Below are 24,175 nucleotides of genomic sequence, written 5' to 3'. Positions count from 1 at the left end.
GCTGAGCCTCTTGGCCACAAAAGGGGGAAACTTGTCATGGAATAAGATGCGATAATGTTGGGAAATACCCAGAAGGCCTGTTTGTATTAAGGTTGCCAGATGCCATCATTTTTGACTTTATTCTTCATGATTACTAACTTCTCGAAGCCTAAAGCATAATTAAAAGGTCCTTTGGTACGTTGAGTATCTGTTTTTTGCGATGTGATTGCTGAACTAATTCAATGCCTGTTCTCTCCTCTGCGGTACAATTTCTTCCTTTTAATTATTTACCCATTTCTCCCTTAAAAGCTGCGATGGTTTCTCCCTTAAAAACAAAATCTTTGCAACAGGGAGTGGTAATGTTTCAACAATTCATTGCATGCTGCCAGGATCCCTTTGCAAAGAAAGATTTTACAGCAGAACCGTGGTCAAAATCGGTGTAATTCGATAGCCATGTGGAAAGTGCTCCATCTAGTATTTCCCACCTGTGTTTGCTGGTACGAGACACTGGTGTGCTGGTGGTCTTTGGTTGATCTGGAAATATTTTCTGAGTCCTAGCATATTCATAACCAATCAGACTGATACTATTTATGGTGGAAGGAAGTGAAGATGCTGATTTAAACCGAAGATAGACACAAAGTGCTGGAGTAACTCAGAGGGACGGGCAGCATCTCTGGAGAGAAGGAATGGGAGACGTTTCGGGTCGAGCCTGAAGAGGGGTCACCCATTCCTTCTCTCCAGAGATGCTGCCTGTCCCGCTGAGTTACTCCAGCACTTTGTGTCCATCTTAGACTTAGTATTTAGTTTAGTTTAGAGATGCAGCACTGAAACAAGCGCTTTGGCCCGCTGAGTCAGTACTGACCAGCGATCCGTGTGCGCTAACAATGTCCTGCACAGTTGGGACAATTTACAATTTTACCAAACCAATTAACCGACAAACCTTTACGTTTTTGTAATAACATCTTTCCTCTTTTCCACTTTCTGCAAGATTGTCTTCTCATTGAATTTTAAGTTATTAAGCTGTTTTTTTTAAGTTATTAATGCACCTCTTAGAATAAAGGGGAGGTCATTTAAGACTGAGGTGAGAAAAAAACTTTTTCACCCAGAGAGTTGTGAATTTATGGAATTCCCTGACACAGATGGCAGTGGAGGCCAAGTCACTGGATGGATTTAAGAGAGAGTTAGATAGAGCTCTAGGGGCTAGTGGAGTCAAGAGATATGGGGAGAAGGCAGGCACGGGTTATTGATAGGGGACGATCAGTCATGATCACAATGAGTGGCGGTGCGGGGCCGAATGGCCTCCTCCTGCACCTATTTTCTATGTTTCTAAATTATGCTATCCCTGGCTAAGCTTCTCCAAACACTTTGTGCGGTGTTTAAGAAGCCATGCTGCATCAGAAATGGTCTGTAGACACCAGAAACTGCAGATGCTGGTTTATATGAGAAATAAACACAAAGTGCTGGAGTAACTCAACGGGCCAGGCAGCATCTCTGAAGGACGTGGCTTGGCGACGTTACACGTCGGTACCCTTCAGATTAATTGCCTTGAGGCAGCAATGCTGTTACACCAACATCAACCCTGTGCCATCCTACATTTAGTTTAGTGTAGAGATACAGTGCCGAAACAGGCCCTTCGGCCCACCGAGTCCGCACCAACCAGTGATCCCCGCATACTAACACTATCCGACACACACTCGGGACAATTTACATTTTATACCAAGCCAATTAACCTACAGACCTGTATGTCATTGGAGTGTGGGAGGAAACTTAAGATCTGGGAGAAACCCCACCCAGGTCAGGGGGAGAACGTGCAAACTCCGTACAGACAGTGCCCATAGTCAGGATCAAACCCAGGCCTCTGGTGCGGTAAGGCAGCAACTTTACCGCTGCACCACATTTGAGTTCATCTTTTCTTCGAAAACTCTGCTTTATTTTTGACACAAAAGGCCAATGGAGATTACTGCATTTGATCTGTGAATGCTAATTGTTGCAGGTGTTTGGGCATTTTGCCCATCTTCAACCAGTCGTCAGTCTTGGGTGATGCATGGAATGTGCTTTCATTTGATGCTAGTAATGCTGTCGCCTCTCGCAATTGAGTATTACCTTTCTGGACAGGTTCCAAGTTTCAGGGGTTCAAAACAGAAGGGCAAATCAAAGCTTATGTGTGTCTTTGGCAGGTGATTCTGTAAAACCATCAGAGACCTGGTACACTACAAGGCGGACTTCAAATCATTTCCAGATAAATCATTGCAACACAATTTAGAATATTATGGCCAACACGTCCCCTCTTGCAAAATTATTTTTCTTTTTTTTCACCCTTTCACCTCAGGCCTTTCAGTATGTTTGTACCTTAACTCAGCTAGACTGTCACCCAAGTCGGTGATTCTAATGCAACAGGCAGTAGATGAATGCGATTAACATGTGATTCCTCTGCATTCACAGACTGTTCTAATTTAGACAATAGACAATGGGTGCTGGAGTAGGCCATTCGGCCCTTCGAGCCAGCACCACCATTCACTGTGATCATGGCTGATCATCCACATTCAGTACTCCATTCCTGCCTTCTCACCATATCCCCTGACTCCGCTATCTTTAAGAGCTCTATCTAACTCTCTCTTGAAAGCATCCAGAGAATTGGCCTCCACTGCCTTCTAAGGCAGAGAATTCCACAGATTCACAACTCTCGGGGTAAAAAAGTTTTTCCTCATCTCCGTTTTAAATGGCTTACCCCTTATTCTTAAACTGTGGTATTCTGCAACACATGGTGCAGTTGGCAAAGCTGCTGCCTCACAGCACCTGAGACCCGGGTTCAATCCTGACCTCGGGTGCTCTGTGGAGTTTGCACGTTCTCCTCGTGACCGCGTGGGTTTCCTCCAGGTGCTCCAGTTTCCCAAAGACGTGCGGGTCTGTAAGTTAATTGTCCCCCTGTAAATTGCTCCTAGTGTGTAGGGAGTGGCCGTGAAAGTGGGATAGTATAGAAATATGTCACTGTTCCTTCACTATTACTGGGTTTAAATCGTGGAAATCCCTTTTCATCATCATTGTGTGAATGCCTCCACAATTAAGAGTTTGGTCGCTTGCTAAAGCCAATCAGGGAATTTGTAATAACTCCCAAACTTGTCAGAAGCAGTTGTATCACACATTAGTTAAATAGGTTGGGCAGCAAATAGTTTGAAACTTGTGAGAGAAATATTTTCCCTGCGAAGTAAAATGCTGTTTAACGTATCACAATGTTTTGATAAAGAATTTTAAACCTCCCTGAAAATAATATGTATTAGGAGACATTTGCGCAGTCTAATAGATTTTTTAAAATTGCTCGATTTCCATCATCTCCCCGCAATAATTATATTAAGAGATGGATTATGGAGCTGCTGTCAGATTGTGGAGCTACTGAATCAACTTTAAGAATGTGCTTTATTGTTCTTTAGGGAATTGCTGCAATTTCCAAACAGAAGTCCCTTAAAGATCATATCCGGTTATTTTAGACCAAGAGAGCCCGTAACTAAAATTAAACCTGAATTTAGCACAACTTTCCTAGCATGGTGCTTTACGGGTGTAAATGAGAACCTCAACTTGTTAAACAAAACAAAACCAAAAACAGAAGGCTAAACAAGATGGGATTTAGCTGTGATAGAAACATAGACAATAGTTGCAGGAGTAGGCCATTCGGCCCTTCGAGCAAGCACCGCCATTCAATGTGATCATGGCTGATCATCCAAAATCAGTACCCCGTTCCTGCTCTCTCCCCATATCCTTTGATTCTGTTAGCCCTAAGAGCTATATCTAACTCTCTCTTGAAAACATCCAGTGAATTGCTCACGGTGGCGCAGCGCAGCCTGAGACCCGGGTTTGACCCGATTACGGAGTTTGTACGTTCTCCCCGTAACCTGCGTGGGTTTTCTCCAAGATCTTCGGTTTCCTCCCACATTCCAAAGACGTACAGATTTGAAGGTTAATTGGCAAGGTAAAATTTTTTTTTTTTAATTGTCCCTAGTGGGTGCAGGATGGTGTTAATGTGCGGGGATCGCTGGTCGGCGCGGACCCGGTGGGCCGAATGGCCTGTTTCCGTGCTGTATCTCTGAACTAAATTAAACTAAACTAACTTGGCCTCCTGTGACAGAGAATGCCACAGATTCACAACTCTCTGGGTGAAAATTCCCCACAGTCAAAAAGCTAACAATGCTTGCAGAGTCGATGATCAGAGAAAGATTGGTTATTTGGACAAAGATAGAATAAGTGAGGATACTTTGAAATATTCAAATCGTATGGCAAAAGTAAAAGAGACTGTTAATAAAATGGATATTGTTATCTATGCCTCGAGCTAAGCAAGAGAACTCAACATAACCTTGTGGGCCTGTGTTGAATGTATATCTGTAGTAACTGGAGGTAAATAGGTTTGTCCCAAAAGACCATTTTTAAATAAACATCAACAATTACAACCGTGCCAATGCAACCTATTTTTACTTGATATTTCCAGTTAGAGCAAATGACAATGCAATTGCTTTGCTTTGGAAAGATGATGGTGATTTTTTTTTCAAAAATTCCATTTAAAAAAAAAGTCCCTCAATGGCAAAACTAATTTGCTTCCCGATGACTCGTATTGCCACCCATTTAATACAGGTTATTATTGCTCTACTTCGTCGCTTGAACTATTTGCCTGAACTTATGTTGTGAAGCAGTTCAATCCTGCACAAGAATATCAAGGTTGTCTCCTTGCCTTCTGTCAACATTTCTCGTAAGTGCAGTAGAGACTTCTTTATTTAGTCCGTTTTGTTTTGCTACCAGTGACGCGGTGTGGCAGCAGGTTAGATTGACTGAAATGTTACACATCATTTGGCAAATAATTCCCAGAACCATGTTGGAGAATCCAGATGGATAGCTATTAAAAGAAGATCGACACAAAAAGCTGGAGTAACTCGGCGGGTCAGGCAGCATCTCTGGAGAAAAGGAATGGGTGACATTTCGGGTCGAGACCCTTCTTCAGACTGAAATCTTATTCCTTTTGTCCAGAGATGCAGTCTGATCCGCTGAGTTACTCCAGCTTTCTGTGTCTATCTTCGGTTTAAACCAGCATCTGCAGTTTCTTCCTACAGCTATTAAAAGACCTCTGCTCTGTTCTCACCTGTTGCACCCAGCCACTGGTTCTAAACCTCGTGCCCCATCCCACCCTCCCCAAATCCCCCAATGTCCTTTAGCAAGATTTTTAAAATCCCTTTTACACTGTACAAGTCATCTGGCCTCCAGGGTGCTTAAGATAGTTCAGTCATAGTCTCGCTTCAGAAACTCCATTAAGCTCGTAATTTTTTTAAATGTTGACTGATAACTCAGGCACAGCTGTCCCTTCAAAAGGCTATCAATAAAGAAAACTTTTGAATAAATCAGAGTATTTTAATACACGATCTGAACACCGTATTTCCATGTCTGAAGAAGGGTCCCGACCCGAAATGTCACCCGGCGCTTTTCTCCAGAGATGCTGCCTGATCTGCCGAGATACTCCAGCACTTTGTGTCTATGGTTGGTATAAACCAGCATCTGCAGTTCCTTTCTGCACAGCACATTTCCTTCCTCTGGCAAACTGTTTGATCACAGATCTGCGTTGATTTAAAGTCAGATGTGATTGTGAAGAATAAGGTTGATCGTCAATATTTTAACATGTCAGATTTGATCTGAAGAATTTAGTGTCACGTGCTTCAATTAAGGTACAGTGATATTTGAGTTACCATACAGTTAAAAATAACACAATACACGATAGAATTTAACATAAACATCCACCACAGTGGAATCAGCATTCCTCACTGTGATGGAAGGCATTAAAGTTCAGTCAATCGTCCTCCTTTGTTTTTAAGAAGGAACTGCAGATGCTGGAAAATCGAAGGTACACAAAAAAATGCTGGAGAAACTCAGCGGGTGCAGCAGCATCTATGGAGCGAAGGAAATAGGCAACGTTTCGGGACGAAACCCTTCTTCAGACCTAAGGAAATAGGCAACGTTTCGGGTCAAAACCCTTTGGGTTTCGTCCCGAAACGTTGCCTATTTCCTTCGCTCCATAGATGCTGCTGCACCCGCTGAGTTTCTCCAGCGTTTTTTTGGTGTACCGTCCTCTGTTTGTTCACCCGTGGTCGGGGCCTCGAACCCTCCGCAGTCGCCGCTACGGACGGCCCGATGTACCAGCCCTCTCGTCGGGACGATCGAAAATCCGACGTCGGGATGGATCTGAACGCACTCTGCGGCTTGGAGTTCCCGAATCGGCCGCTTCTATAAGGAGGCAGTGTGAGGGACTGGTAATTGATTGGATGTGGGATTCAAAATAGGTGCAGTAGTGTGCCAGGTTTTAAAATTTCATACAGCTGTTCTTTGCTAGGAAGTGCAGCTGCCAAAGGAACTAGAGCAGGAGACTTAAACATCTGGATAAGGAGAATTCTTAGTTGTTTATTCTACTATTGCAAAAAAAAAAAAACGTATCCAGAAACAACATAAGATGATGCCCTTGGTGACCGCATCCACAGCTCTGAGAAGCGACAGAAAGCAGCTTTGTTGATCCAACATTGACCTTGCATCCTCTCAGACAATAGATGAATTCAAGGGTACGCTGGCTGTTTGGCATTCTTAAGTCCATTTTTATAATGTATCCATTGTCGAGAAAGATTTAAAAATAAATATTTTCATTTATTTTGGCAATTATCTGAAACAGAAACTGAATTGGATGCATGTTATTCTAAATCAGACCAAGAAAGTCGGTAGACCTTGTGTGCAACTGTAATATATGGCCTGCAATCGCAGTCGGACCAGTAACACAGCAGGCTGAGGGGTGACCTGATGGAAGTAAAGAATATGAGCCATTTATAGTGCAGTCAAAATCTCTCTCCCATTATAGAGGTATCAAAAGCACTAGGCACAGAAGTGTGAAAATGCACACCTCCAGATTCTAAACACTTTAAACACTTTAAGTGTTGGTAAACACTTTAACTCCCCCTCCCATTCCCACACTGATCTTTCTGTCCTGGGCCTCCTCCTCTGTCAGAGTGAGGCCCAGTGCAAATTGGAGGAACAGCACCTCATATTTCGTTTGGGCAGCTTACACCCCAGCGGTATGAACATTGACTTCTCTAACTTCAAGTAACCCTTGCTTTCCCTCTCTTTCCATCCCTCCCCCGTCCTAGTTCTCCGACCAGTCTGACTGTCTTCCTGATTAAATGTTATCTCTGTGTGCTTCTTTGTCACTTTCCCCCTCGCATGCAATGATCTGTTCTACATTTTCCTTGTACTCCATCCCCTTTGATGTCTTGTTTTCACACATTACCCTTCCTTATCTCTGTGTCTCCCTCTCCCCCTGACTCTCAGTCTGAAGAAGGTTCTCGGCCTGAAACGTCACCCATTCCTCCTATCCAGTGATGCTGTCTGTCCTGCTGAGTCACTCCAGCAGTTTGTGTCTATCTAGATTCAGGGACAGTTTCTTCCCAGCTGTTGTCAGGCAACTGAACCATCCTATCAACAACTAGAGAGCGGTACTGAGCTACTATTCACCTCATTGGAGACCCTCGGACTATCTTTAATCGGACTTTAACTTGCACCAAATGGTATTCCCTTTATCATGTATCATTACACTGTGAATGGCACGATTGTAATCATGTATAATCTTTCCGCTGACTGGTTTTGGCAAGCAACAAAAGCTTTTCACTGTACCTCGGGGCACATGACTATAAACTAAAGGGTATGTGGAGGTACAATGAGACCTGGGTGTCCTTGTTCATCAGTCACTGAAAGTAAGCATGCAGGCAGTGAAGAAAGCTAGTGGTATGTTCATCTCCAAACTCAGTACAGACAGCACCCGTAGTCAGGATCGACCATGGGCCTCTGGCGCTGTAGGGCAGCAACTCAACCGCTGCGCCACTATGCTGCTCCTGGTCTCTCCACAAAACTGGGATTTAAAGAGAAGGGGGGAAGGCAAAAGGTATTATCTGAATGGTGTATGATTAGGAAAAGGGGAGGTGCAACGAGACCTAGGTGTCCTTGTACACCAGTCACTAAAGTAAGCTTGCAGGTACAGCAGGCAGTGAAGGAAACTAATGGCATGTTGGCCTCCATAACGAGAAGATATGAATATAGGAACAAGGAGGTCCTTCTGCAGTTGTACAGAGCCCTGGTGAGACCACACCTGGAGTATTGTGTGCCGTTTTGGTCTCCTAATTTGAGGAAGGACATTCTTGCTATTGAGGGAGTGCAGCATAGGTTCACCAGGTTTATTTTCTGGGATGGCGGGAATGACATATGATGAAAGAAAGGGTCAACTGGGCTTTAATTCACTGGAATTTAGAAGGACGAGAGGGGATCTTATAGAAACTTACAAAATTCTTAAGGGGTTGGACAGGCTAGATGCAGGAAGATTGTTCCCGATGTTGGGAAATCCAGAATAAGGGGTCACAGTTTAAGGATAAGGGGGAAATCTTTTAGGACCGAGATGAGAAAAAAAAAATTCACACAGAGAGTGGTGAATCTCTGGAATTCTCTGCCACAGAAGGTAGTTAAGGCCAGTTCATTGACTATATTTAAGAGGGAGTTAGATGTGGCCCTTGTGGCCAAAGGGATCAGGGGGTATGGAGAGAAGGCCGGTGCAGGATATTGAGTTGGATGATCAGCCATGATCATATTGAATGGCGGTGCAGGCTCGAAGGGCCGAATGGCCTACTGCTGCACCTATTTTCTATGTTTCTATTTAGCTCTTAGGGCTAAAGGAATCACGAGATATGGGGAGAAAGCAGGAACGGGATACTGATTTTTAATGAACAGCTATGATCATATCGAATGGCATTGCAGGCTCGAAGGGCAGAATGTCCTACTCCTGCGCCTGTTTTCTATGTTTCTAAACTAGGTTTAAAGTGAGAGTGAGAAAGAGTTTTAACGAGCTCCTGAGGGGAAAGTTATTTTCTTATAGATTAATTGCTGTCTGGAACGCATTGCCTGAAGAACTGATGGAATCAGGAACAGTATAGTTGGTGCTTTGTAGTGTTCAACCGTCTAATGGTTGTTGGGAAGAAGCTGGAGGTCACGTTTTTCAGACTCCCATTACCTTCCTCCCAATAGGCAAAAGTGCTGGAGAAACTCAGCGGCTGCAGCAGCATCTATGGAGCGAAGGAAATATTCCTTCGCTCCATAGATGCTGCTGCACCCGCTGAGTTTCTCCAGCACTTTTGTCTACCTTCGATATTCCAGCATCTGCAGTTCCTTCTTAAACGCCTTCCTCCCAATAGCAGGAGTGAAATGAGAGCATGGCCAGGGTGGTGTGTGGCTCCTTGATGATGCTGGCTGCCTTCCTAAGGCAGAGCCTCCTGTAGATCCCTTCGATAGTGGGGAGGGCAGTACCACCACCTTTTGTCATCTCCTTTCAGATATCAGATTCCCAGCACCGCCCAGATCCTAAGACCAATTGTGGTTCAAATTTACCATGTCCCTTGTTGATAAAGTAACCAACTGACAACCAGTGAACAGAGGATTAATCATTCCCCATTATTTTTATCTTGCACTAGTGAGTGAAGCCACGTATCAATAAGTCCTGTTACAATTATCTTTTTTTAAGTAAAGCAATCATCAACTCTAATGCAATGTCAAGTTTAACTTGGCCTCACCAGCAAATGCAAGAACACTTTCTATATCTTAAGCGGCTGACTGATCTGATAATTTAATTCAGACGAGTGAATGGAACAAATATTTTTATCTTATGTGATGTCTGCTATTTTAAAACTCTAATTTTCCATCTCTGAGTATGTGATCATTAATTGTTTAAGTGGCAACAGATAATTAGTCACACACTAGCCTTGGGTGGGGGAGCTGTTATACTTATATCAATCTATATTAGCCCAGTAACAATCTGGTCCTCTGTCGTGAACTGCTGTGACAGCAATAATCTTGCTTCTTGTACAAAGAAGCAGTTGAATCTAGGTTCAGTGATCATAGCTGGAACGGACATATATTTATTTTGTTTTATACCTCCATTAGTAAATGCTATGGCACACTAATGTGATATAAGGGACCATGTTATCAACCGTAAAGCTTCAAGCCCAACATGCCCACACCGACCAATATGTGCCATCTACACTAGTCCCACCTGCCTGTGTTTGGCCTTCATCCCTCTAAATCTGTCCTCTCCATGTCTGAAGAAGGGTCCTGACCCGAAATGTCACCCATTCCTTCTCTCCAGAGATGCTGCCTGTTACTCCAGCATTTTGTGTCTTATCTTCGTTGTAAACAGCACCTGCAGTTCCTTCTTGCACCGTCCATGTATCTGTCTAAACGTTGCGATGGTACCTCCCTCAACTACCTCCTCTGGCAGCTCCTTCCATGCACCCAGATAAGGCAAGTTGCATCCTTGATGCTGCAGAAATGCCTGTATGCGTTGTATCTGTTGGGTGGAGTCAGAATTGCTTCATGTAACATCTCTGGGGGTCAAATCATCTCCCACGTTCAACTGTTTGAAAGTACATTTAGGAGTGGTACTTTCCAAAAACAAAAACTGCTTTTGGCAACCAGCAGGGTAAATTCTAATGGCGTTCTGTCAAGTTTCCAACAGGTACACATCCATTCTCTGGCCCGTATGGCTGACTGTTAATTAACCATGAAAACTTCCGTGATGACAATGTAATGTAAATCCCTTGATCTGCTCATCATAAATAATAACCGCTATTTTCTGGCAGGAAGATGATGAGAGATTAATCCAAGAGATTCAAAGCGAAGCAGAAAACGAACAGAAAAAGAGGATTGGAGGTGAGCTATTTGATCTGCTTAGCCACAATATGTGGGCTTACACTGAAATTACAGCATGGAAAAACAATCCCCAACCCGACCTTATCTCATCCGAACCATCTCATCCATGTGCTTTTCCACCATATTGTGTTTTTGAGTTTAATTAAATTTGATATCTCAGTAGTTACACCAGTTATGACAGATTTGTGTGTGTTTGTACCTGACATTTACCATAACCTTTCATAGTCATGGGGAGAATGAGGAGGGAAGAGACAGTAACCCTAAGATTTTTGCCTCCATCACAGTGAGGAGGTGCCTGGTGAACTCACTGTGGTGGATGTTAATTTGTGTTTATTGTGTTTATTATTATATGTATGGCTGCAGGCAACGACATTTCGTTCAGACTGAAAGGTCTGAATGACAAATAAAGGATCTAAGTCTAAAGTCTAAGTCTAAGTCATGCAGCACAGAAACAGGCCCTTCGGCCCAACTCCTCCATGCCGACCATGATGCCCCATCAAACTAGTCCCTTTTCCCCACTCATATCCCTCTTAAGTCTTTCCTACTATTGTATCTGTCCCAAGTGCCTTTGAAATGCTGTTATAGCATCTGCCTCAACTACATCCTCAGGCAGCATGTTCCATATATCCGCCTCCCATACCCAACAAAGCTTTCCTTACACTGGCTTCTCACAGATTGTCCGACTCAAGGAGAGATACACATGGCTTTGATTTACTGACTAAACATGGTTTGTTACTGCTGATAAAATATGCTTATTCTTCTTGCGTATGGCGTGCAAGGCCTAAAGTTGTAGGACAACTTGTTCTATTTGATCTTATTTGATTGTGCACGCCGGGTTGATTGCATTAGTCGAAACAGGGCGGACCACGTGAAGGTTGCAATCTCCCCCCCCATAAAATATGCTGTGACATGGATACAAATCACAGCTGTGTACATGCCCCAATTTTAGATGGAGCATTTAACTTCTCTCTTAAATTGCTATTAAATCATTGTAAACAAATCTAGGACAATTAAAGAAGTGCAACGCATCGTTTATCTTTCACACAAACGTAAACTAAAGCAGTAACGCACTATGACCCATATTTTAATCTGTAAAGTAACTTCATGGTCAAACAGTGATAAAGTTGGGCAAGTTAAGTGGATACGCCAAAAGTGACCAGAGCTTGGACACGAGGAACTGCAGGTGCCGGTTTGCAAAAAAAAGCCACAAAGTGCCTGAGTAACTCAGCGGGGTCAGTCAGCATCTCTGGAGAACGTGGATGGGTGACGCTTTGGGTCGGGGCTCATCTTCAGGCTGAGCCTCTTCTGGCGATCTGCAAACTTGTTTGAAAACCACCATTTAAGGCCAAGGTATTAAAATTCATAGAATCATGAAATTATTGCCAAGAAGGAGGTCGTTCACACCTTAGAGTTCATAGTCGATCCTTGCAAAATAGTATATTGACTCCTTTTTCTCATTAGTGAATTGGAAAATGGCTTTCCTCATTGCTCCTTTGAAATCATTGATTTTGACTATCTCAATCAAATATACTCCTCATTTACTGTTAGAAAATCCTCCAGCCCAGAGGGCAGGCCCTTGGGCCCAGTATGTCCACATTAATCACCCATCAATACTAATTCCATCTATACTCTGGATACAAGGAACCGCAGATGCGAGTTTACAAAAAGAAACGCAGTGCTGGAGTAACTCAGCACGTGAGGCAGCGACTCTGACAAGCTGGGTGACGTTTCAGGTCTGAAGAAGGGTCCTGGCCCGAATCATCACCCAACTATGTTCCCCAGGGATGCTGCCAGACCCGCTGAATCACTACAGTGCTTTGTGTCCTCTAGTTTCCATCTATAATATATGCAACTCCACACACAACTGACAATTCCACATTCCAGATTATCATACTAAATCTTATAATCATTCCAAATCTCCTGCACCTTCTGTCCTATGTTTTACGCCGCAAACTGAAAAAATACACGCGTTTACTTTAGTTTAGAGATACTGAGTGAAAACAGGCCCTTCGGCCCATCGAGTCCGTGCCGACCAGCCATTATTTTGTTTTGGCATAACTTTGTTGATTGTGTGCACTACTTTTCAACTTGTCTTCCCATGTCTAGTGTCAGTAGACTTCCTGACCTCTCTGTTGCTGCACCGTCTAAAACACTGAATCATTTAGTTTATATTGCTTCCAAGCAAAGTCTCTCACGACACACGTCTGAGTAAAATTCCGTCTACAATGCCAGTCCATTCTTCCTTCTTCCATCTCCTGAAATCTGCCAAACTCATTTCAAATATTCCATCATCTGCACATGTTGCCATTTTATATAAAAAGAGGAATGGTCTGAATAACCCCACGATAAACCTCTTTCCAGTCAGAATAACAACCTCTCTATTTGTCCCTTGGGACAACTTTATTTCCCTGTGCCACTCTGCACTTAATTCAGTGGGTTTTAGTTTCCTCCGGGTGCTCCAGTTTCCTCCCACGTCCCAAAGACATGCAGGCTTGTAGGCTGATTGGCCCTCTGTAAAATTGCCCCTAATGTGTCGGAAGTGGATGAGAAAGTGGGATAACATGGAACTAGTGTGAACGGGTGGCTGATTGATGGCTTGCTTCCATGCTGTCTCTCTCAACTAAACTAAACTCAAAATGATTACCCATCTTTAAACTGAAAACAAAATCATCTTCCCATTCTGGCTTGTATCCTGCGTTTCACGCTGTTAAGTGATGTCATAGTCATCAACAATATTATCGCAGCACTGCTAACACTTAAATCTAATGAACGCAACCTGTGATACGCAAGCCCTGTGTTCTGGAGGATTATTCTGCACAGAGATCACAAACGCAACAGCGTGTTCCCCAGCCATGCATTCTCCTACTTTATTACACTAAAGGGCCTGTCTCACTTAGGCGACTGCCAGGGACTACTTTTATTGGAATTCACCGACGACACCTGTCGCCCAAAAAAACCACCTATGTGGGACAGGCCCTTAATCCCGTACCATCTAGGATTATCCCATGTCCTACACTACACAGCACTGGAGGTAAAGTGGAGAAAGCCACCTTCCTCCCTCAGTGCTGACAATATTTAAAATGTCAGTGCTATTATTGGTTCTTTTATCATGACATTAGTTTTCCTATGTTGTCGTTTCTTGCATTGATCACAACTACTGGTGATTTAATCCTCTTACCTTCCTTAACCCACTTACCCAAAGCACTCTACGTTAAGTCACTTTAACATATCCCTGGGTGAATGAAAACGCAATTTTAAAAAAAGATGCTGTGGCAGCTCCCAAGGGTCGTGCCATCATACTGTCGAACCCCTCGGCACGGGAGTGGTTCAGTCCGGAGGCGGCCTTTAGCCAGAGGGTTTAAAGGCAGGGGTTTGGGTGCCATCTTTCTCTTGTTTGGTCTTCCCTACAACCGGGAGGAACATAATTAAAGGTGCCTCTCAAAACACTGGACTTTGTGCTTCCTTTTGAGACCCACACACCACAATGCTGCTCTTTGTTACAATCTATATTTCTACCTTGGGCAAGATCAATTTCTAAACAGCTGTGAATGTTGGTGACACAGAATATAAAACCTTGCCCGGTAAGGAAACTCCGGACAGCTAACAGCTAAGATATTGGTGAGGCCACATTTAGAGCATTGTGCTCCATTTTGGTCACCATATTGAATGAATGAATGAATAAGTATATTGGCCAAGTATTCACATACAAGGAATTTGCCTTGGTGCTCCGCCCGCACGTGACAACATGACATATAGTGACAGTTAGGAATGTCACATAAAACATTAAACATTAATAATAAAACATTATTGTTATAGGAAAGATGTTGTCAAGCTGGAAATGTTTTCAGAGAAATGTTGCCAGGACTCGAGGGACTGAGCTATAGGAAGATCAAAATTGCTGGAGAAACTCAGAGGGTGAGGCAGCATCTATGGAGAGAAGGAATAGGCGACCAAGGGTCTCGACCCGAAACGTCGCCTATACTTCTCTCCATAGATGCTGCCTCACCTGCTGAGTTACTCCAGCATTTTTTGTCTACCTTCGATTTTTCCAGCACCTGCAGTTCTTTCTTAAGCACGAGGTTGAACAGGCTTAGACTTAATTCCTTTGAGCGCAGGAGGCTATGGGGTGATCTGGTAGAGGTGTACAAAATCATGAGATAAATAGATCACGTCTTTTGCCCAGAGTCGGGGAATCAAGAACCAGTGGACATCGGTTCAAGGTGAGGGCGGAAAAATTTAAAGGGAACCTGAGGGGTAACTTTTTTGACACAAAGCGTGGAGGTTGTATAGAACAATCTGTTGGAGGAGGTAGTTGAGTCAAGAGTGTTTTATTGTCATATGTCCCAGATAGAACATTGAAATTCTTACTTGCTGCACCAGAATATGTACAACAGAATATGTAAACATAGTACACTGTAAACAATATAATAATGAGAAAAGTTCAATGTGTGTACACACACACACACACACACACACACACACACACACACTCACACTCACACTCACACTCACACTCACACTCACACACACACTCACACACACACACACACACTCACACTCACACTCACACTCACACACACACTCACACACACACACACATCTCTCACACACACACACTCACACTCACACACACACACACACACAAACACACACACACACATCTCACACACTCACACACACATCTCACACACACACTCTCACACACACACGCACACACACACACACACACAAACAAACAAACACACAAACACACACACACACATCTCACACACACACACACACATCTCACACACACACTCTCACACACGCACACACACGCACACACACACACACTCATACACACTCACTCTCACACTCACACGCACTCACACACAACAAACAATAATATAACCAAGGTTCTATTGGGACGTTTAAGGAACATTTAGACAGGTACATGGATAGGACAGAGGGATTTAGGCTGAAAGTAGGCAGGTGAGACTAGTTTAAATGGGGCATATTGGTCGGCATGGGCAAGTTGGGCCGAAGGGTCTGTTTACACGCTGTATATGACTCTAAATCTTTTCCTGTGGATCCCTATTTGCTAATGCCATGCGACTGTTTTGCTTTGTGCCCTTTAGAGAAAGTGGTGAAAAGGATCGGCCCGCCACCAGATGAACCTCCTCCAAAGAATGCACGGCTGGAAGAGCGGGGCCAACCCATGCATCCCGGAGTGAACTTCAACCGCAACGACCTGCCGAGGCCAGCGCCCATGATCCCCGAATTCCCCCCCATCCCGCCAGTGCCCCCCCATCTCCAGGTGCCCTTTCCCCCCGCCCCCTATTTCCATTTCAACTTTGACCCCCTGCAGCACATGAATTTCGAGCACGAGTACCCGATGCACTTTGGCCCGCAGCCCTACCACCGGCGTCACCGCCACCACCACCACCACCACCACCATCACCACCCCCATCAGGATCCCCCCCACCACCTCCACCACCACCCCCCTCCGGATCCTCCCCACCACCACCACCCTCCCCACCAACACGACGCGCCCCACGGACAACCAAATGTGCCGCCCGTTTACCAGCCCCCGCAAAACCGCGTCTTGTTCAACTTTCTACCGCAGCCACAGCAGCATAACCTGCGATGACCAGCATCACCCATGTAGAGTTTATTTTCAGCCAAAGAGACCTTTGGTGTCTGTTGTTTTGGTGAATGTATAAAAGAATGGCCACAGATTTACTGTAAATACTGGTCAAATAAACCATGCTGTTTTTTTTGCACTTGCAATAGACAAAGGTTTTGTTCTGGTTTTTTTTTATTTTTAAAAGATGAACTAAATAAATTTTACTGAGTTCCATATTGAAAAATAATAAAAGTTTGCTTTACAAACGGTGATCCTGAATTTAATTCGAAGATCTGTGGTTGATCTAGCCAAACTCTTGGTGCCATCTGAGAAGTCATTCATAACTACATATTCCATTCAAAGTGAGCCAAATAGAAATGCAGCAGGCAGATCCAATTTTTGAGTTGAGTTCGAGCAGGAAAAATGTTCCCCATGTTGGGGGAGTCCAGAACCAGGGGGTCACAGTTTAAGAATAAGGGACAGGCCATTTAGGACTGAGATGAGGAAATACATTTTCACCCGAAAGTTGTGAATCTGTGGAATTCTCAGCCGCAGAAGGCAGTGGAGGCCAATTCACTGGATGTTTTCATGAGAGAGTTAGATTTAGTTCTTAGGGCTAGTGGAATCAAGGGATATGGAGAGAAGGCAGGAAAGGGGTACTGATTTTGGATGATCAGCCGTGATAATATTGAATGGTGGTGCTGGCTCGAAGGGGCGAATAAAAAATGTTTGCTGAGTGCTAACCAGTCAGCAGAAAAAACAATGCATGATTACAATGGAGTCATCTACAGTGTACAGATACATGATAAAGGGAATAACCTGAATGACATTTAGTGCAAGATAAAGTCCAGTAAAGTCCGATCAAGGATAGTCCAAGGTTCTCCTGTGTTAGATAGTAGGCCAGGACTGCAGTCCAGAACCAGGGGCCACAGTTTAAGAATAAGGAGTAAGCCATTTAGAACGGAGACGAGGAAACACTTTTTCTCACAGAGAGTGGTGAGTCTGTGGAATTCTCTGCCTCAGAGAGCAGTGGAGGCAGGTTCTCTGGATGCTTACAAGAGAGAGCTAGATAGGGCTCTTAAAAATAGCGGAGTCAGGGGATATGGGGAGAAGGCAGGAACTGGTTATTGATTGGGGATGATCAGCCATGATCACATTGAATGGTGGTGCTGGCTCGAAGGGCCGAATGGCCTCTACTCCTGCACCTGTTGTCTATTGTAGTGATAAAGGAAAGGCAGCAACCAATCTGGGGACACAAGCAGCAACACAACAATGACCAAGACTGAAGGATCCATTTTGTTCAAGGCATGACGGCAAATTCTTCCAGTAGTATCCACTGGCAGGATGCTCACCCAGTATTGCAACGACCTCTTTTGCACCCAGAGAGCTGTGAATTTGTGGAATTCCCTGCCACAAGGGGCAGTGGAGGCCAAGTCACTGGATGGATTCAAGAGAGAGTTAGATAGAGCTCTAGGGGCTAGTGGAGTCAAGGGATATGGGGAGAAGGCAGGCACGGGTTATTGATTGGGGACGATCAGCCATGACCGCAATGAATGGCGGTGCTGGCTCGAAGGGCTGAATGGCCTCCTCCTGCACCTATTTTCTATGTTTCTATTTTCCTTCTAAGGTTTTCAAGTACCCATCGTTTAGCCACCTACTTTCTCTTTGTCCTGAATGCCGCTTTTCTAAGAAAGTTGCGGTTGTTATGATAAAGGCCTTCTTTGCCATTCAGAGGGCAAAATATTATGGACCCTGTAAACGCTGAGTGCTTTGTGGTTTGTTGTCACATTTACCGCTGTTTATGATCTATCGTCTACCCACTGTCTTTTGACTGGTATATGGTTATTATTTAATGTTTCCTCCCCATGTAATTAGTTCTTTTTTAATCCATCCACATGGGCTACACTTTATGCTGTGGTGAACTAATTGAAAGGTTGAAATGTCATTAGAACGTGCCCTGCGCCGTTCAAGTGGTTTAGTTCCTTCACTGATAAAACAGAATTAGATTACTGCTGCTCTCCGACTGACTCTGTCATTATCTGTAATGAATGGCTGGGAATTCTCTTTTTCCTCTCTCTCGTATTCACAGGTTTCTTCAATCTTGCTCGTTTAAACTACAGCGCATGTTATTCTAGAAGTAACGCAGCAGGCTAGGCAACATTGCTGGAGAGAGGTAACGGAAGGAACTGGTTTACACCGAAGGTAGACGCAAAATGCTGGAGTAACTCCGCGTGGACTGGAGCACCTGGGGAAAACCCACCTGGTCACAAGGAGAAACATAGAAAATAGGTGCAGGAGGAGGCCATTCGGCCCTTCGAGCCAGCACCGCCATTCATTGTGATCATGGCTGATCGTCCCCAATCAATAACCCGTACCTGCCTTCTCCCCATATCCCTTGAGCTCTATCTAACTCTCTCTTAAATCCATCCAGTGACTTGGCCTCCACTGCCCTCTGTGGCAGGGAATTCCACAAATTCACAACTCTCTGGGTGAAAAAAAAATTTCTCACCTCAGTCTTAAATGACCTCCCCTTTATTCTAAGACTATGACCCCTGGTTCTGGACTCGCCCAACATTGGGAACATTTTTCCTGCATCTAGCTTGTCCAGTCCTTTTATAATTTTATATGTTTCTATAAGATTTTCCCCTCATCCTTCCAAACTCCGGTGAATACAAGCCTAGTCTTTTCAATCTTTCCTCGTCTGACAGTCCCGCCTTCCCAGGGATCAATCTCGTGAACCTACGCTGCACTGCCTCAATCACAAGGATGTCCTTCCTCAAATTAGGAGACCAAAACTGTACACAATACTCCAGATATAGATATAGAAGGTACGAATTCTGTACAAAGACAGCACCCGTTGTCAGGATCGAACCTGGGTCTCTGGCGCGGGTAGGGCAGCAGCTCTACCCGCTGCGCCACCATGCCACCCCTGATCTCCACAAAACTGGGAAACAGGGAAATAGTGGAAATAAGCAGGGTTTAACGAGAAAGGGGGGAAGTGGAAGGCAAAATGTATTAAATGAGGAGACACAATGAACTGCAGATGTTGCCATCATGGATTGCACCTTGACAACTGTACTTGAATGAAACAAAAAAAAAAGAGTTGCATTTATGGAATCCCTTTCATTACCAAATATATATATATACCTAGCATATTCAATGCGAGACTAAATGAATGAAATAAAATTCAAACAGTTCACAGATGATCTCACACAAGAACAATCCCCTCGAGAAAAGTGAGAAAATGCACTAAATTAATCAATTTTAAATTGTTCCTGTTAATTAATTGGATTAGTATTTAATTCTCAGCACTGGAGCTGCACTGGGGACTAAATCCAGATATTTTTAGGGCACAGTCTTAATTTCATTGGAACTCAGTCTTTGCTGTTTGTAGGTTGCCACAGGAGAGCAGGTCTTTAATAAGCTGATGTTTCCCTGCAGAACCAGCCCTGGCAATGAATGGCATGCGATGGATCTGAGCGAAGGCAGGCGGCCAGTGTAGGTGATTAATGACAAGTCACCGTGTAGCTTGTACTGGAGACATTCCCGCAGTCTCTGCCTTCACCCTGAAGCTGAGAAGAGGTATGATAATATTTGAGTATTGATCCCCATATTTTTGTCCAAGGCTGTGCAGTATTGCAGCTACTACGAGTTTAGTTTAGTTTAGTTTAGGGGTACAGCCCCCAGAGTCCGCACCGACCAGCGATCCCCCATACGCTAGCACCTCTCCTACACGCGAGGGTCAATTTGCAATTAACCTGCAAATTTGCACGTCTTTGGAATGTGGGAGGAAAGCGGAGCACCCGGGGGAAACCCACGCAGTCACAGGGAAAACGTGCGAACTTCACAACAGACAGCACCCATAGTCAGGATCGAACCCGGGTCTTGGACGCAGTAAGTAAGGCAGCAACTCTACCGTTGCACCATGCTGCCCTAATGCTCACAGGGCCAGAGACCTTGGTTAGAACATGACCTTGGGTGATAGAGTCAATAGAAACAGGCCCTTTGGCCCAACTTGTCCATGCTAACCAACGTGTTCCATCTACATGAATCCCACCTGCCTTCATCTGACCCATTCCTTTCTAAACCTATCCTATCCAATTTTATCTACGGTGTCGTCTGTGTGGAGTTTGCACGTTCTCCCTGTGGCCGTGTGGGTTTCTTCTGGATGCTCCAGTTTCCTCCCACGTCTCAAAGATGTACAGGTTTGTAGGTTAATTGGCCTCTATACATTGCCCCCAATGTGTAGGGAGTGGGATAACACAATGGGATAACAAGGAGCTGGTGTGAACAGGTGATCGATGTTCAGCGTGTACTCGGTGGGGCTATAGGGCCTGTTTCCATTCTATAAACTCTAAAAAGGGACAGTGAGATAATAAGTGCCACAACAAATGCAATGCACCAGTCGGGTGGCCATTGTATAAACAAGGAACTGCAGATGCTGGTTTACAAAAAAATGGCTCAAAGTGCTGGAGGTCGACACAATAGGTCGGGTAGCATCTCTGGAGAACATGGATAGATATATTTTTGTGTCAGGACCCTTCTTCATCCATGGGCTCCAGAGACCCACTGAATTGTATCTTTTTTGGGGTCCCATTTACTTTAGAGAAACCGCAGAAACAGGCTCTTCGGCCCACTGAGTCCGCACCGACCATTGATCCCCGCACATTAACACTATCCTACACGCACAATTTACACATACACCAAGCCAATTAAACTGCATACCTGTACGTCTTTGGAGTGCGGGAGAGAACCAAAGATCTCGTAGACAACCCACATGGTCATTGAAATATAGAAAACTGGTGCAGGAGGAGGCCATTCATCCTTTCGAGCCAGCACCACCATTCATTGCGATCATGGCTGATCGTCCCCAATCAATAACCTGTGCCTGCCTTCTCCCCATATCCCTTGATTCCACTAGCCCCTAGAGCTCTATCTAACTCTGGTCACGGGGAGAACGTACAAACTCCGTACAGACAGCGCCGGTAGTCGGGATTGAACCCGGGTCTCCGGCGCTGCACGCGCAGTAAGGCAGCAACTCTACCGCTGCGCCACCGTGACCGCCCCATTCATTGGGGTTCCCACTGATCAAGACTCGTGTGAATTTACTCCCTTCCTCGTTGCTGTTTGCAACCATCAGCCCGAAGCGCGGGGAGTCATCCCCAACACCCCCTCTGCAACACCCCTGTGCTCCTGAAAGCCTCCCCCTTTGAGTAACCCATTGAGTGTCAGTCCTGTGGCTTGGTGGCAAGTTATTTTTGTTGGGTAACTCCCCTGTGAAGGTCCGTGGGGAGTTTGTGTTAAAGTCACGACTCAGCGGACTGATGTTGTTGACGGTGCCCATGCAGGAAGAGGGACGATTGTCTAGAACATCAACAGGAAACTGTGAGAACGGGGAGTGATTATACCTTTGATCATGAATAACGCTGCCCATTGGAATGAAAAATATGTAAAAGAAAAAAACCCAAAATCACAAGGAACTGCCGATACTGCTTTACATAAAAGGTAGACACAAAATGCTGGAGTAACTAACTCAGCGACTCTGGAGAGAAGGAATGGGCGACGTTTCGGGTCGAGACCCTTCTTCAGCCTGATGTTAGGGGAGGGGGCGGGACAGAGATAGAATGTAGTCGGAGTCAGTAAGACTGGTGGGAGAACTGGGAAGGGGGAGGGGATGGAGAGAGAGGGAAAGTAAGGGCTATCTGAAGTTAGAGAAGTCAATGATCATACCGCTGGGGTGTAAGCTGCCCAAGCAAAATATGAGGTGGTGTCCCTCCAATTTGCGCTGGGCCTCACTCTGACAATGGTGGAGGCCCAGGACAGAAATATGACATTAACTTGAGAAATCTCAGAAGTACAAATCTTGTGTTGAGACCCTGTCTAAGTAACAATATAATGTTTTAATTATTTGATCGTGTCAATCTTAGTTTAGTTTAGTATAATAATTTAATCTGAAGAAGGGTCTCGACCCGAAAGGTCACTTATTCATTTTCTCCAGAGATGCCGTGCCGTCTGTCGCGCTGAGTTACTCCAGCTTTTTGTATCTATCTTTAGTTTAGTTTCATTTATTCTCACGTGTTCAGTGAAAAGCTTTTGTTGCGTGCTGTGTTCCAGTCAGTGGAAAGACTATACATGATTGTAATTGATCCATCCACAGGGTGCAGATACATGGTACAGGTTGGTGCAAGATGAAGTTCAGTAAAGTCTGATTTAAGATAGTCCGAGGGTCTCCATTGAGGTAGTTAGTAGCTCAGGACTGCTCTCGAGTTGTTGATAGAATGGTTCAGTTGCCTGATAACAGCTGGGAAGACACTGTCCCTGAATCTGTAGGTGTGCGTTTACGGTGACTTCATATTTCCGCCTTTTGTTTAAGATGGTTTCACCCACCAATGGTGTTCACCAGATGCCAGAATCACCTGAAATACAAAGTTAATCGCATTGAGTTTATTGCCACGTGTAGCGAGGTACAGTCAAAAGCTTTTGTTGCATGCTATCCAGTCAGCGGAAAGACAATGCATGATTACAATCAAGCCGTCCGCAGTGTATAGACACACAATAAAGAGAATAACATGAGTCCCGTTTAGTGCAAGATACTGATTGGGGATGATCAGCCATGATCACATTGAATGGCGGTGCTGGCTCCAGACGGCTCCGCGGTTGGAAGTGGGACCGGCCCCGCGAGGCCGTACGCCTCAAGCCACCACGTTTGGTCGCGCTAGATGCATGCGATCGCATGCTGGTGGTACAGGTCCTTAAATTGGCTTCTGTAAATTGTCCCTCGTCTGTGTAGGATAGAGCTAGGGTGATTGATGGTCAGCATGGGCACGATGGGCCAAAGGGCCTGTTTCCGCTCTATATCTATAAAAATAAAAATAAAACACAGAACTAACATGACCAGGTCACAATTCACTGATTTGCAAGTCAAATCTTCCCACTCCAGGCACCACTGCCTCAGTCTCCACCTCTTTGGCCATCAAAAAGGCCAAAAGGGACTTCTGCTCCAAACTGGAGGACGAGACAGATGTTCGGCAGCTGTGGCAGGGTCTGAATGCAATCACCTCCTACAAGGCAAAACCAGGAGGCAGCTCGAATGCCGGTGTAACATCACTCCCTGACGAGCTCAATGCGTTTTACGCACGCTTTGACAGGGAGAATACTGATGTGCCTTCCCGATCCCCCATTCGCTGCGATGGCATTTCAGTCTCAGTCACAGAGGCCGATGTCAGGAAATCCTTCAGAGGGGTGAACCCCCGAAAAGCACCTGGACCTGATGGTATACCCGGCCGTGTTCTAAAAACCTGTGCGGACCAACTGGCGGGAGTTTTTACGGACATTTTCAACCTCTCACTTCTGAGGTCTGAGGTCCCCACCTGCTTTAAAAGGGCATCAATTATACCGGTGCCCAAGAAGAGTAAGGTGACATGCCTCAATGACTATCGACCAGTGGCACTAACGCCGGTGGTGATGAAGTGCTTTGAGAGGTTGATCATGGAGCAAATCAACTCCTACATCGACAAAAACCTGGACCCACTGCAGTTCGCGTACCGCCACAACAGATCAACGGTGGATGCGATCTCGCTGGCCCTCCACTCCGCACTGGACCACTTGGACAACAAAAACTCATATGTCAGGCTGTTATTCATTGATTACAGCTCGGCATTTAACACAATCATCCCCTCCAAACTGGTTACCAAACTCGCAGAACTGGGTCTCTGCGCATCCCTCTGCAACTGGATCCTCGACTTCCTCGTCCACAGACCACAGTCTGTTCGTATTGGTGGAAATGTGTCAGCCTCAATAACAATCAGCACGGGAGCACCTCAAGGCTGCGTG

At 44.9% G+C, this 24,175-nt stretch overlaps 1 protein-coding gene across 2 annotated transcripts in view; it reads left to right on the top strand.

Moving 5' to 3' along the window:
• Nucleotides 1-16,506, top strand: part of rnf216 (ring finger protein 216) — a 120,724-nt gene extending 104,218 nt beyond the window's left edge. For both annotated transcript variants that reach the window (XM_033041104.1, XM_033041105.1), the window contains 2 exons: nt 10,668-10,737; nt 15,855-16,506. In XM_033041104.1, coding sequence (XP_032896995.1) covers nt 10,668-10,737; nt 15,855-16,366 — 582 coding nt within the window. In that variant the 3' untranslated portion in view covers nt 16,367-16,506. The remainder of the gene's footprint in view (nt 1-10,667; nt 10,738-15,854) is intronic.
• The last annotated feature ends 7,669 nt before the right edge of the window (nt 16,507-24,175 follow it).

This window comes from Amblyraja radiata, chromosome 22 (genome assembly GCF_010909765.2).
Source record: "Amblyraja radiata isolate CabotCenter1 chromosome 22, sAmbRad1.1.pri, whole genome shotgun sequence".
In the NCBI taxonomy this organism is placed as follows: Eukaryota; Metazoa; Chordata; class Chondrichthyes; order Rajiformes; family Rajidae; genus Amblyraja; species Amblyraja radiata.
The sequence above is the reverse complement of the archived record's forward strand: the minus strand, read 5'-3'. Positions and strand labels throughout refer to the sequence as shown.